This window comes from Helianthus annuus, chromosome 4, assembly GCF_002127325.2.
Source record: "Helianthus annuus cultivar XRQ/B chromosome 4, HanXRQr2.0-SUNRISE, whole genome shotgun sequence".
In the NCBI taxonomy this organism is placed as follows: Eukaryota; Viridiplantae; Streptophyta; class Magnoliopsida; order Asterales; family Asteraceae; genus Helianthus; species Helianthus annuus.
The window spans coordinates 12,201,043-12,216,761 of NC_035436.2; the positions used below are offsets into that span (position 1 = coordinate 12,201,043).

Here is a 15,719-nt window from a genome sequence, read left to right on the forward strand (position 1 = left end):
TTTGTAAACATTGTGCTTGTAACAGAAACCTTCATTTGCATCAATACAAGTTGTGTTAATCGGTGAACCCGTGTGTGTTTGTGTTTATACTTGCTTAATCTCGGTTTGCTTGCTAGCTTGGATTCCGCACTCGCTAGTGGGTTAGTATAACAAGGTTTAGGTTCGTCATCCTCCGACAAAAGGGACCTACATTTTAAATCTGATCAAACCCTTGATTGAATATCATATTGTCGTATATCAAACATCAAACGGTCAAAGACATCATTTGGGTATCTTTAGCTCCCAAGGCACACCATTCTAAATGTAAAACTAGTGCAGTGGTTTGAGTCAAACTTTTGCATAACTTACTACAGACATGTGAGGTGTTTGTTGCAACAAAACCAACCTATAAAGTTATCTGTAAAAGTATCCAACTCACCTCAGTTAGTTTAGTGCAATAAACTAATAATCTTTTTAAGAAGGAATATATAAAAACCCCCTTATAAATTCTGGATTCCTAAAATATTCTTTTAAGTGTAAATTACCAGTTCCTTATGCTGACATCATAGAACTGTTTAATATCATCTAGGCCCATATTATGCTTATAGGGTTAAGTTATTCTACAAAGGGGCTTCTAAAAGTAAGAAGTGTAAGAAAACATTATATAGTGACAAGTGTCTAAGAACCTAAAACCTAAACCCACTACACCACCACGCAAAACCTAAACACCCACCCCACCCCACCACCACCCAAAAACCTAACCCCCCCCCCCCCCCCCCCGCAAAAATAAATTATTTATTTATTTTTTTGGGTGGGTGAGAGGGGGGGGGGTTAAGTTTTTGGGTGGTGGTGGGTGTTTAAGTTTTTTTTTTTTTGGTCTAGTGTGTTTATTTTTAGGAGCCTTTGTATTTGATCCTAAACCTATGCTTATAAGTTATAATGAAATGCTTGTGACTCAATGTTGACGTTAATATATAGCACTTCATCAACCTTGTAATTAAGCTCCAAGGTGTGATAACCAGCTTAATCTTTATATAAGATACACTCTTGTGGCTTAACAGTGTGATCTGTGTTTCTTTGCAGTCAACTTCGACAAAACATACCTCCAATGGCGTCGTCTTCTTCTGCATCATTCGTTAAGAAGAGCTATCAGTATGATGTGTTTTTGAGTTTTAGTGGTGAAGACACTCGTAAGAACTTTGTGGATCACCTTTATGATGCTCTTCAGCGACACGGCATTCACACTTTCAAGGACGATGAGAAACTTAAACAAGGAAAAAGCATCAATGAGCAACTTTTGAAATCTATTGAGGAGTCCAAGTTATTCATCATAGTTTTCTCAAAGAAATATGCTTCTTCGTCTTGGTGCCTAAACGAACTTGTAAAGATTATGGAATGCCAAAAGTCGAACGACCAGATTGCTTACCCTGTTTTTTACGATGTGGATCCTTCGGAGGTTCGCAAACAACATGGGCCAGTTGGAGAAGCCCTTGCCAAACATACCAATATAGAGATGGGGAAATGGATAGAAGCTCTAAAAGAAGCAGCCAATCTGTCCGGTTGGGATTTAAGGAACACTACTGATGGGTAATTTTCTTTATCATTTCTCTGGAAATATTCATTCTTTTTTAGTTTCTTTCTTATTTCGAGGAAAGCTCGAATATTGTTACTATATGTCTTACACTTCTGTATATTGACCTGAAATATAATTTTTTGTGTGGGTTCTTGAGTTAGCTAACTGAATCTTCAATAATTCACAGGCATGAAGCCAAAGTCATCAAGTTAATAATTGAGCGGATTTCACTTGAGTTACGATCCATTAATGTGGACCTTGATGATAAATTAGTAGGCATGGAACCCCGGCTAAAGGACCTTGAGAAGTATTTAGATATCGCGTCGAACGATGTTCGCATGATAGGTATCAAGGGGATGGGAGGTGCTGGTAAGACTACGCTAGCCAGAGCTGTGTTTGATAGATTATCAGCTCACTTTGAAGCTAAAAGCTTTGTTGAGAATGTAAGGGAAGTTTCAAAAGCGTCGTTGTCTGGTTGGTTGTCATTGCAACAGCAGATCCTTTCAGATTTGCTAAATGGTCAAGGCAACAACGTACGTGGTGTCCATGAGGGGACAAACATGTTGAAAACAAAGCTGCGTGGTAGAAAGGTTATGGTGATTTTAGATGATGTGGATCATCAAGAGCAGCTTGAGGCATTGGCTGGTGATCTTAATTGGTTCAATCCTGGAAGTAGAATTATCATTACAACAAGAGACGAGCAAGTGTTGATAGCACATAGAGTGAAATGGATTCATGATGTCACTCTATTATCAGATGAGGAAGCGATTGGCCTATTTTGTAAGCACGCATTTGGGAAAGATCTTCCAATTCAAGAGTATGAAACAGAATCACTACAGGTTATACGTTATGCTGCTGGTCTTCCCTTGACAATCAAAGTTTTGGGTTCATTTTTGTGTGGTAAAGACAAGCATGAATGGATAGACGCATTAGCAAGACTCAAAAGAATTCCGTTGAAAGAGACTCTTGAAAAATTGGAATTAAGCTATGAAAGTCTGGAGGATGATTACAAGGAAATATTCCTAGATGTTGCATGTATATTGAAGGGGTGGGACAAAAACAAAGCAATACGTATGCTTGAAAGTTGTGGATTTCAGGCTATAACTGGTTTAAGAGTTCTTGGGCAGAGATCTCTAATAACGTTTAATTATAAATATGGTTTTCTTTACTTGAGCATGCATAACCATATTGAAGAAATGGGCAAGAATATTGTTCGTCGTTTGCACCCAGATGAGCCTAACAAACATAGCAGATTATGGATTCAAGAGGAAATTGAAGATGTATTGGCTAGTGACTTGGTAAGACTCAAGTTTACTTGTAAGTATAGAGATCAAACAAACACATTTTCCTTTACTTATGACATGAAATATTCTTGAAAACAGGGTTCTGAAGCGACAAGGTGTATAAGTCTAGAGGTCACCCCTGATATTGTTTTCGAAGGTCTTGGAAACATGAAGAAACTTAGATGCCTAATTGTAGATATTAGTTATGATAATCTTGATGTCCTTGTGAAGATTGATGAAGTTAGTCAATACTTTCCAAATGCATTACGATACTTGAAATGGTCGCGTTACCCTCATTGGTGTTTACCCAAAACCTTTCAAGCAAATAATCTTGTTGAGCTTGACATGTCTGAAAGCAGAATCAAACAACTTTGGTCCGGGGGAAAGGTAGGATGATTGATAAATGATGTTGATTTATTTATTGATCAGTTATTAATTAGTATATTACCTTCTTTTTGGTGTGATATCAGGTTCTTAAGAAGCTCAAATCCATTAGACTCTGCTACTCAAAGTTGAGGACCCTTGACCTTGGGTTGACTCCAAATCTTGTGAGGTTAGATCTTTCATATTGTAATGATTTGGTAGAACTTCATGTGCCAGTTGGATGTTTAAAAATGCTTACGTACCTAAACCTTTGTGAATGTAAGAGGTTGAAATCTGTTTCATTTATCAAGGATTTGGAATCACTCGAGTTTCTTAATGTAAGTGGCTTACATCTAAAGGAGTTCGAGGATATAATCCTGTGCCACTCCAACAGTAATCTGCAACAGCTTGATTTTAGTGAGAATGATATAGAAAACCTACCTTCATCAATTGGAAATCTTCATAAGCTTGTTAATCTATCATTCAGTTGGTGCGAAAAACTCAAAAGTCTTCCGGGAAGCATCTGTAGTTTACAACATTTAAGAGTTCTTAACCTTGGATTTAGTGGCATAGAGGAATTGCCTGAGGACATTGGCCAGTTGGAGTGTTTAGAAGAGCTAGATTTAACACGTTCAAATATTAAACATCTCCCAGATGGCATTTGTAAGTTGAAACATCTTAAAACTCTTAATCTACGTGGTTGTAAAGTTTGTAAGTTACCCGAGGATGTTGGTCAAATAGATTCATTGAGCAAACTAGATCTAACATTTAGCAAGATAAGAGATATTCCACCCAGCATTTGTAAGTTGAAACATCTCAAAGAGCTTGACCTTTCTGAATGTTCTGAACTTGAGAAATTACCAGAGAACCTAGGAGATTTAGAAAATTTGAATAAACTAACGGTATTATATAGCAAGATAAGAGATGTTCCATCCAGCATTTGTAAGTTAAAACATCTCAAAGAGCTTGAGCTTTTTGAATGTTCTGAACTTGAGAAATTACCGGAGAACCTAGGAGATATAGAAAGTTTGAATAAACTAAGGGTAACATGTACCAAGATAAGAGATGTTCCATCCAGCATTTGCAAGTTAAAACATCTCAAAGAGCTTGAGCTTTCTAAATGTTTTGAACTTGAGAAATTACCTGAGAACCTAGGAGATTTAGAATGTTTGATACGTCTACGTCTAAAAGGATTAAGAAAGATAAGAGATGTTCCATCCAGCATTTGTAAGTTAAAACATCTCTGTTGGAAAATCTTGATGGGTCGGGTACGTGTCAACGGGTTGGAGCTGAACCGGGTTCGGTAGTTAAATGGGTCATCCATTAGCTAACGGTTCAAATGAAGAAATGGTCATAGTTGTACGAGTTTGAAGGGGACGTGATTGACCGAATTTTATGCATGTGGACTTTTGAACGTGGAGTTCTATTTTGCATGTGTCTATTATTTCTTTGTTTTTGTTTATTATAAATAGGGAGTAGCTATAGTTTTTTTTTGTACCCCATAATTTTCATCAATATATAGTAGCAAGTTTCTTCCGGTTCATACATACATACGTGAGTGTAGTGTGTGGTGAGGGGCCTGTAACCAACAATTGGTATCAGAGCCTGGGGCTCGTCGAGAAGCGGGTTTGAAGATCGGAGGGAGCCTCCGCCGCCGGCGGGTGTGTCGGTCGGTGGAGGGCAGGCGTGAAAGAAGGGTGTAGCCGAGCCGGGAGAAAGAGAAAGAAGAAGATGACCGTTGCCGGAAATTGTTTTCTGGTGTGAGACCGAAGAGACAGGCGAGAAGAGACCGAAGCCGTAGTAGACCGAACGGCTTGAAAGAAAGACCGAAGAAAGAGACCGTCGTCGGAAAGGAGGTACCGGCGTAAGAAAGACCGTTTCCGGAGAAGAAGGATTGAAGCCGTGAGAGATGGAACGGCATGACCGAGACCGAAAGAAACTTTTCTTGAAGAAAGCTTAGACCGTAAGACCGAGATTGTGAACCAAGACCGAGACCGAAGAGGTTCGCATCAGACCGAGAAGAAAGACCGAGTGAACAAAGACCGAAAGTGTTCACATTAGACCGAGTCGTGAGCCGAAGACTGAAAAGGGTTCACGCTAGAAAGAGAAAGAGGAAGACGGGCCTGCGTGGTTGGTGTATCAAGAACCGACATCAAGATTATGGGGGTGAATGTTGGAAAATCTTGATGGGTCGGGTACGTGTCAACGGGTTGGAGCTGAACCGGGTTCGGTAGTTAAATGGGTCATCCATTAGCTAACGGTTCAAATGAAGAAATGGTCATAGTTGTACGAGTTTGAAGGGGACGTGATTGACCGAATTTTATGCATGTGGACTTTTGAACGTGGAGTTCTATTTTGCATGTGTCTATTATTTCTTTGTTTTTGTTTATTATAAATAGGGAGTAGCTATAGTTTTTTTTTGTACCCCATAATTTTCATCAATATATAGTAGCAAGTTTCTTCCGGTTCATACATACATACGTGAGTGTAGTGTGTGGTGAGGGGCCTGTAACCAACAATCTCGAAATTCTTTACCTTTCTGAATGTTCTAACCTTGAGAATTTACCTGAGAACCTAGGAGATTTAGAATGTTTGATACGTCTACATCTAAAAGGATTAAGAAAGATAAGAGATGTTCCATCCAGCATTTGTATGTTACAACATCTCCAAGAGCTTAACCTTTCTGAATGTTCTAACCTTGAGAAATTACCTAAGAACCTGGGAGACTTAGAATGTTTGGGAATGTTAGATCTAACGAGTACTCCTATAAGTCATCTTCCCCATAGCATTTCTTTGTTGAAAGATCTTTTTATTGATGGATGCAAAATTAAGAAGGATTGATTCAGATGCATTTCTATTTCAAGAACAACACACTACACATAGCATTTCGTTGTTGGAAGGTCTTGAAATCATTGGATACGGAGAAAGGATTGATCCCAAACAGGCGTTGAAGAAAGTAGTTGAGTTAGAGAGACAACTATATGCCGAACAGCAACTAGAGATGGAAATTGAGGAATTAAAAGGGCAACTGCTGGTGATGAAACTTTTGGACAATGAAGATGATGTTGCGCTTCAAAAGCAGATTAAATAGATGAATGATGAGCTGGAAGTAAAGATGAAGGAAATGGCGGTCATGAATCGAACTCTTGCGGTTAAGGAATTGCAAAGTATCGATGGGTTGGAAGAAGTCTGTTTAGAGTTGATTACGGTATTGCTTTTCAATGTCCAACTCAATTTCCAGTTTTTTTTAACCATGTTGATCAGAGGTTGCATGTCTGACCCATTTACTCACGAAGGTGTCGATTTGAGTTAAATTAAAAAAAAGCTTAACCAAATGGACTTAAAGTCGCCCAAAGTCTAGTGTTAAGGGCTAAAATTTATAATATTTTAGGACACATAACTATTTTGGGTCAACCTCATTGTTTCAACTAGCACATGACGTTACCTTGGTTTTAAAAAGCGCGTCTAGGCGCAAGGCAACCTCAGGATGTACAACAGGTTTTTTAGGTTTTACATGCAGGTATTTTATATATTAATTCATATATAAAGTTATATTAATTCATATATAAAGTTAATTTATAGCTAAATATATAGTAGGGGATGCTAAAAGTATATTTGCAGGTATTTTATATATTAATTCATATATAAAGTTATATTAATTCATATATAAAGTTAATTTATAGCTAAATATATAGTAGGGGATGCTAAAAGCATATTTGCAGGTATTTTATATATTAACTCACTGTTGTATATGTATGAAAAATAATATATGTGATGATAGATTAATGAGGCATGCGATATTTGCAGAAAGAAAATAAAAAGGCTGCATATTTCATTAACAAACGGGAGGGCTATATATAGCATGTGGGAAAACAAAATTAAATAAAATACTTATTCAACCTAAAAATCTGCTACTCCTATTGACCCTCTCTTTACCAATGTGCACCTTCACTATCCAATGTACACATGCATGAAACTCGGTCAAACTTGGACCAATCCTTACCTATGACCCGTTAGCTGTTTATTAACCGACCTGTACTCGACCCGAACTGACCCGAACCCATCAAGATTAACCCAACACATTATAGGTGCCCATTTTGGCCCATTTCAAGATCAAACATGTAAACAGAAAAAAAAAATCTTTAAAGCAAACGGGTCAAATGGTTTGAAAGTTTTCCAATCTGTATTTTCAGCGCATGGAACCTTCTAAATTAAGTGTCTGGATCCAGAAAGTTAATAGCTGGTGGCACAAACAGGGGCGCAGCTTAGGCATAGCTCGAGGGGGCGCCCGACCCCCCGAACTTTTCGATGCGTAGTGTTATGAATAGTACTTTCGTATAGAAATTTTTTAGGTATATACGTTTCCGCCCCCTCAGTTTCGGATTTTTTTTTTTTGGGGGGGGGGGGGGGAAGCTTCGCCACTGGTAATAAGCAAATGTTTAAATAGAATAAATGGTAAAACTTAGTATTGGTGGCGTAAATGCCGCATGAACATGAACTCTGGTCAAAACAGGCTGGATCAAAGTTCTTTGTTAGTCTAGTAATCTAATAAATTCATGTTTCTTAGTTTAAACTCTTCTATGTTTTCCAAATATAACCCAAGTTTGTACGATAAAGGATGTACATTTTTTTACCATTTGTGGGTTCAATCGACTGCTGTACCCTATGCGGATCTCCCATGTAAATCATCTTTTGTGGTTATATCTAACACAAATAATTTTGAGTAAATTGCCATTTTAGTCCCTGAGGTTTGGTTCAAATTGCCATTTTAGTCAAAATAGTTTTTTCTTCTCCTCTGGGTCCCTAACTTTTCCATTTTCTTGCCATTTTGATCACATTGCCTAACTCAGTCTAAAAATCTGGTTATAACCAGGGGTATTTTTGGCATAACTGTTGTGTAGTGATAACCAGGGTGGTTTACAACATAATTTATAAACCTCATAATAATTTAATGCCAAAAATACCCCTGATTATAACCTGGTTTTAGACTAAGTTAGGCAATGTGATCAAAATGGCAAGAAAAAGGAAAAGTCAGGGACCCAGAGGAGCAAAAAAACTATTTGGACTAAAATAGCAATTTGAACCAAACCTCAGGGACTAAAATGGCAATTTACTCAACAATTTTTAGAAGTTATAGTTTGGTGGTCACTATGTTTTGGGTCAATCCAACTAGACAATGTGTTTTTGTCTAACGGGTCAAACGGGTAAACTCAACAATATTAGCATAAGAGCAAATGGGTCCAAAGTTCCCAAAGGGTATTTCTAATAAATGAAAACTAATAAATTGTTTTATTAGAAAAAAAATATATCATTTTTTATTTCTAGAAGTTGTAATATTTTCGGACACAAAAGTGTTCTGGATCAAGCCTAACCTTGTTTCAACATGCACAATAAGTTATCTTTTTGATGGGAATGAGTTTTCATTCATCACTCAACCCGCCTGTTTTGCTATCTCTCGTCTTGATATTTTCTGATTTACAATCATGATTTACTACTGGATTATGAATCACAGGCAGAGGAGGAGATTTTGAAGAAAATACTTGCGTTAAAGAGAGCTAGATGCCAAACTGAACCTAGAGATGGATATTGAGGAGTTAACTGCAGGTGATTAAACTTTCCAGTAATGAAGATGATACAGTACAGGTAAAAAAGATGAATGATGATCCATCTCTTCATCATTCACTCCAGACTTTCTTCAACCACCAATTTCGTTCCTGACTTCCATCTTCATTGTTCGTTCATAGCTAGTTTATCACTCTAGTTCGTGATTGATGTCATTTTATTGTTTGTTTTCTTTGAATTTTTGTTGTTGATAGTAATACGATGTGTGTATACCCTTTATAATCTTAGGGAGTCAACATGTAATGCATGATGTATCATGTATGTGTATGCTGGTAGTTAGTGTATATAAATCTAGATGTATATGTGTACTATATGGAATTATAGAGTTAACTCCGGTTGAACTGTGTACAACCTGGTTCAACCGGTTGAACCATTTTTTAGCCCAATCCTGTATGATTTAAAAACGGTAATACCGATCGCTGGCCTCGAGCCCGGTACGATAAGGTTATGTGCCGGCGGTAAATCCGGTGATCAAACCGTTGAACCGATTGTGTTAATCTACACATTTAATTTTCAATAAAATCCTGATAATTCCGAGATTTACCTTCCATATTTCGGTAAAAAGGTGAAAAAAACACCTAGCGATCATTGATCGCTTGGCGCTAATAGTTCTAGGCTAGATGTCTATTCCGTTGTTGCGTTCCAAGCTCAAATCAAGTACCTTTGGAGTTTGTTTTTTGGATTTTTTTTATTATGGCTATGGAATCATGTACTTTTAGATTAATTTTTTATTTGAAGTTGTATTATTATGAAATTATAGGGTTAACTAGTCAACCTGGTGTCAGGGCCGGCCCTGAGAACTCGTGATAGGGTTAGAACAGATTTAGAGGAAAAGAAGCTAAAGAGGAAGATAATTTCACCAAATCTGTTACTATTATTCCTTCATACGTTTAACATAAATAGATATGCAAGTTATAATCATACCCCTTGCATAATAGAAAATAGCAAAAATACCCTCAAACTAGAAATCAAAGTTTAGATACTAAAAACATAAATAAATAACGTAACAATACTCCCTCCGTAACCCACTTTTTGTCCTCAAAAAGTGATTCAAGGAACCTTGTCTTCATCCTCTTCCGTTGCTTGTTTTTCATCATCTACCACTTCAAGTATGTAGAGTTGTTTTTTCTTACACTTGTGCCCCGGAACGAACCTTTCGGTACACCAGAAACATTCCCCCTTTGCCCTTTTTTGCTCAAGTTCATCACTCGTCAAACGCCTCGATCTAAGGATTCCTGGTGTAGAACTTGATGGCTCGGTTGTTGGACTTGGCAGCAAGGGTAGTTTTAAACCATTAACGGGAGGTGTTATTTTGACATCTTCGGGTTGCAGCCCATCCTCCACAGCGTTGAAACGCTTCATCAAACATGTGTTGTTCATAGTTTGAATTCTTGCTAACCCATACGCCTCACGTAGTGTTGAGGCTTGAACATCTTTACTGGCCCTTTTATTTCCGGCTTCAAACCCTTCAAATATAGGCTAACAGCATAAGGTTCGCTAACGGTAACCTTGTTAAGCAAGCGATCAAAAGCTGAATTATATTCTTGTAGACCCTTGGCGTTATCAGTAAGTTGAACGAGAGATGCAATCTCTTCCATAGGGTCTTCAAACATTGCATCAGAAAAACGGGCAGAGATTGAACGAACATAGTCCGCCCATGGGACCTCGGAAACCGTGGCATTACGGGTCTTCAAGTAGGCACGATGCCATTGGAGGGCATCACCCTCCAAGTGAACCGCAGCGCAACGTAATTTCGAGTCATCAGGAGTGTCATCCATCGAAAAAAAATGTTCGCAGCGATAGACCCACCCCTCAACATCGTCCCCCGAAAATTTAGGGAAGTCGATCTTACCGATACAGAATGGTTTGGATGTTCGTGAGTCACCATCTGGGCCGGAGAAGGACCCCAAGGAACTGCCTGACGATTGAACTCCCTTGTCACGGACAACCTTCAAGATTTCTTCCTGTTGCTTCGATGATTGCTCCTGTTGTTTCATCAAAGCGGCTAAGGCAGTTTGGATATCAGCGATCACCTTATCGTGGGATTTGAGGGTGTTGTCGACTTCTTGGTTGCGGGTCATGGCGGCGGCGGCAAGGTGTTCCGATGAGGAGTCAGAACGGCTCTGATACCCTTGATAGGGTTAGAACAGATTTAGAGGAAAAGAAGCTAAAGAGGAAGATAATTTCACCAAATCTGTTATTATTATTCCTTCATACGTTTAACATGAATAGATATGCAAGTTACAATCATACCCCTTGCATAATAGAAAATAGCAAAAATACCCTCAAACTAGAAATCAAAGTTTAGATACTAAAAACATAAATAAATAACGTAACAACTCGTGTACCCTGTTTGAGCTCCAAAAAACGTGCCCTTAGGCCTGAACGAAATTGGGTATTGGGCTCAATAAAGGTGTAAACCTAATGTTAATGAGCTAATAACTAATCTAAAGCATAAGAATAGTTTTGTAAGTGGGTAACACGTCATCAAGTGGTAACTTGTTACCTGTCAAGCTAACATGGTAATTACGCAAGATTGGGACACTAAATGAAAGTTAAATGACTTTGTAGAGACAAAAAAAGGTTTTAGTGACTTTAACAGAACAAAGAGAAAACTTGATTACTATTCTATGAAATTTTCCCTTACAGGTATTATTATTTCACTTACATAATACTTTTAAGGTTTATGGTTAAACATTTGTAAAGTATATCAACGTTTGTTGTCAACTAAATCTTTTACATGACCTATAAATATAAACAAGGTTATCACTCAGGATTGTTTCTCGTGCTCGAGAAAGTTGCTTATATTAAAAACTATTTATAATTAATACAGAATGAAAATCATACAGAAAGTATGACATACTAAATGTGTTGGCTATAGAAGAGTTATAAACTTTTCTTAAACTTAATCACGGGATCATACAAGACATGCTAAATGTGCTTACAAATATGCTTTTTAGACTTGATTATATATTTAATTTTTTATGAATATTTTTAGACTCAGTTATAACCAGGGGCGGTTCTTAGAAGGGTTGTGGCAGGGCCACGGCCCAGGCAAGTTTTTCGGCCGTAGTGTTAATTTTCAGCATTTCGATCGAATTTTTTTATATATACTATGTTTGGCCCGAGCTTGCCTGGGCTTTTTTTAGTGCCCGTGTCTTTCGGCTCTGACACGTTCAACAGACAACATTCGCCACTGGTTATAACGTGTAAACTACACGGGCTACACGGGCTAGACCATTTAATTTACAATATTCATCTAAGATTAAAAGTTTTGTGATTAATATAGCTCATTTGTTAAGAAGCCCAAGTTCAAACTTTTTTACCCGGCCTGATATCATTCTCAGCCCACTTTGTCCGAAGTTACAACACTCCAATTATCATTTACTCTAATTTCTTCTTCACTTCTACCATTTCTTTTACAGCATTTCATCCGATCATCCATCGCTTCATTGCCTTCATGATCGGTGTTCGCTGCCCTGATTTCTTCGTTGAGTCGACTATAAGTTGATGAATAATGGTCAACAATTGAACTTATTGGTTTCATTTCACTTTACAATCTGATTGCGTTTTGATATTTGTAAAATTACTTTACTTTGTGTATAATGTAAAATATGGCTCAACTTTTAGTAAACCAGGGTTGTTCCAAAAACTAGTGGCATGATTTAAAACCAAACCGAGTGGACTAGGCTCGGTTTGAAAACAAGCTGAGCCTAGGCCAAAGGTGGCTTGGCTCGGTTTGCTTGAATTACTTTACCTTCACTTGTATGTATACATACACATACGCTTTATATATAATTTATATGTTTTTATATTTTGAATGATAGTGAACTTATTTAATAATTGGTTGAACTTGATATATTTGAACTTATTCTGTATACCGTTGAAGTTGATTTGGATTTGTTATGTATTATGTATACCTTAATTAAATTATTGAACTTGAAATGCTTTTTTTAGATTTTCTTTTTTTTAACCGAGCTGAGCTCGAGCTCAAATTTCCAGTTTTATTTCAAATTCGAGCCAAACCGAGCTAGCTCGGTTAAAATTCAAGCCGAGCCTTCGTTCAGCTTTTGAACAGAACTCAGGTCGTGAGCTCATAAAGAGTCAGCCTGACATTTGACTTGTCACCACCCACATGTCCATCTAATCAGACAAACTCTACTGTTCAAAGCCATTTATAAAACAATATAAAACTAGAATTATCACCTGCCGTAATGCGACGGGATGCGTTAGTTATATATCATATTAGATGAAAGGCAAATGTTTCTTACGTGACCGCGAGCCTATGTGTATAACATAGAAAATAATTACAGAGCCGATCTATGACCCACGCATTGCAACAGACCTATCAAACGGAGAAAAATAGACGCGTTGTGACGGGCCTGTTAAACAGGATAAAATAGATGAGAAAATGTTGAACTCCACACGCACGTTGTGGCATGTTGACTCGGAAAATCTAGAACGAAACGTTAAACACAAAACTTGCGATAGATGAAAAGTATATGTGGTCAAAGTTGCAAAAGTTGAAAAGTAGGTTAAAAGTAAAAAAATCAAAGTGGTTAAATCATAAAAGACGGAAATTTTTTAATTAGAAGTGATAGTCCAAATTAATCAAAGGGGTTAAATTGTATAAGATTAAAACATATGAATTAGAAGTGAAAAATCAAATTAATCAAAGGGGTTAAATTACCAAAGATTAAAACCTTAAACTAAAATTGTTAAAGATTGATATTTTAGGGTTAAAAAGGAAAATTCCAATTTTTTTTTGAAAAACTCCTAAAACTAAAAGTACAACACATGTATGCATAAATCGTAGAAGATGGAAATTTTTTAATTAGAAGTGATAGTCCAAATTAATCAAAGCGGTTAAATTGTATACGATTGAAACTTTTGAATTATAAGTGAAAAATCAAATTAATCAAAGGGGTTAAATTACCAAAAATTAAAACCTTAAACTAAAATTGTTAAAGATTGATATTTTAGGGTTAAAAAGAAAAATTCCAAATTTTTTTTTTTGAAAACCTCCTAAAACTAAAAGTGCAACACATGTATGCATAAATAAGTTGCTAATTTATAGATTTATAATAATTATAATATAATAATGTATAATTTAATATAATATGTATGATATAATATATTGTCATTTTCTGTCTACTATATTTTTTTAATAAAGTCAACAAAGAAGATTCGTGGGAAGTTGGTGGGGGTATGGTAAGTAGTAACCTCAACATGGTTCATACTCACAAACCGAAATTAGAAATTAATATTAATAATATAAAATGTATAATATAATACGTTGTCATTTTCTATCTACTATATTTTTTTTTATAAAGTCAACAAAGAAGATTCGTGGGAAGTTGGTGGGGGTATGGTAAGTATTAAGGCTATCCGGTATGGTGATGGTTTATCATTTGAGAATGATTCGTCACGTAAGTGCCACGTATAGGGCTGACAATTCAGACACGAACACGATAACACGATACGAACCTACACGAAGTTATTATGTTTTGTGTTTGATCTTAACAGGTTTCGTGTCTAAAACGAGTCGACACGATAAGACCTTAACAGGTTTTGTGTCTAAATAAGTTAAAACCCGTTAACCTATTAAGACTCATTAAGTACATGTTAATAATTAAAAAATATTATATGTGGGTCTGGACATGGGGTCATCAATTGTGGTACGTGAGATGAATTATACACAAACACACGCGATTCTTTTTCCACAATCCAATCCCTAATTTTTAAATCTTTCTCACAAACACCACCATTCCATATCTGGTTCACAACTTCCCCAATTCAGTTGTGTTCGTGTCATAAACAGGTCGTGTTCGTGTCTTAACAGGTCGTGTTCATGTCTTAAACAGGTCGTATGATACGTTGGTAATTTTTTCGTCTCTTAACAGGTCATTTCGTGTAACCTATTTATTAATAAGTTCATGTTCGTGTTTCAAAAATCTGACACGATAAGATTTTATGTCGTGTTCGTGTCTTAACAGATCGGGTTGACCCGTTATGCCAGCCCTAGCCACGTAGATCGGATGTGAGGATGGAGGTAAGGAAATGAGGGACAGGCCTAAAATATATGTATATGTTGTATGTATATATGTGTGTGTGAGAGGGTTTTGTCTTGTAGTGGACTGACTTGAACGTCCGCAAGAAGCCGGGGAGGGGGGGAGGATCGGAGCCGGTTAGGGATGATCCAAGATTGATCCCCACACCGTGGAGGTTCATACTCACAAACCGAGATTAGAAACTGATATAATATAATGTATAATATATTATGTTGTCATTTTCTATCTACTATAGTTTTTTTAATAAGGTCAATGAAGAAGATTCGTGGGAAGTTGGTGGGGGTTAAGTACTTAGAGAAGAGAAAAGTGATGGTCGGACCCAATTCATCGGCCTATTTAACCTCAACATACTTCACACTTGACACTCATAAACCGAAGTCTAAGTTTCTATTTTGAGGTTAGTTTTTTGTTTTTACTTTTCTTTATCTTTTATCTTTAGATTTTTGAAGTAGTGGTGGTTTGGTAGAAACCTATTGTCAAAGACGCAAGGCGCAGGCGAGGCGTATCGGCCTCGCCCGGAGTCTAGGTGCAAGGCAAAAAAAAGCGTAGGTTTTTTTTAAGAAAAGCGCACATAGAGAAAAAAATATAAAAAATATGTTATGCTTTGAAAATAAATAAGATTCCACATATAAAATAAAAAAAAGTATTATATATGTAATTTAAGATCATGTAGCTAATAGTTAGTAGCAAAAGTTTAGGACTTATATGTTGGAAGTTTTGGGTGTGTGAATGAAAGTCTCAAAAGGTGGTAAATACTTTGTCCCACATTAGTGTGGGAACAAAGTGAGTGGTTGTTTATAAGGTAAAGCCTTTACTACACATTGTAAC

At 36.9% G+C, this 15,719-nt stretch overlaps 1 protein-coding gene across 1 annotated transcript; it reads left to right on the forward strand.

Moving 5' to 3' along the window:
- Positions 1 to 1,061: 1,061 nt before the first annotated feature.
- LOC110935776 (disease resistance protein RPV1) lies at positions 1,062 to 4,505 on the forward strand. Its single transcript, XM_022178125.2, has 4 exons — positions 1,062 to 1,566; positions 1,740 to 2,850; positions 2,935 to 3,222; positions 3,306 to 4,505. The coding sequence occupies exons 1-4, from the start codon at positions 1,088 to 1,090 to the stop codon at positions 4,503 to 4,505; spliced, it is 3,078 nt and encodes a 1,025-aa protein (XP_022033817.1). The 5' UTR covers positions 1,062 to 1,087.
- Positions 4,506 to 15,719: the final 11,214 nt, after the last annotated feature.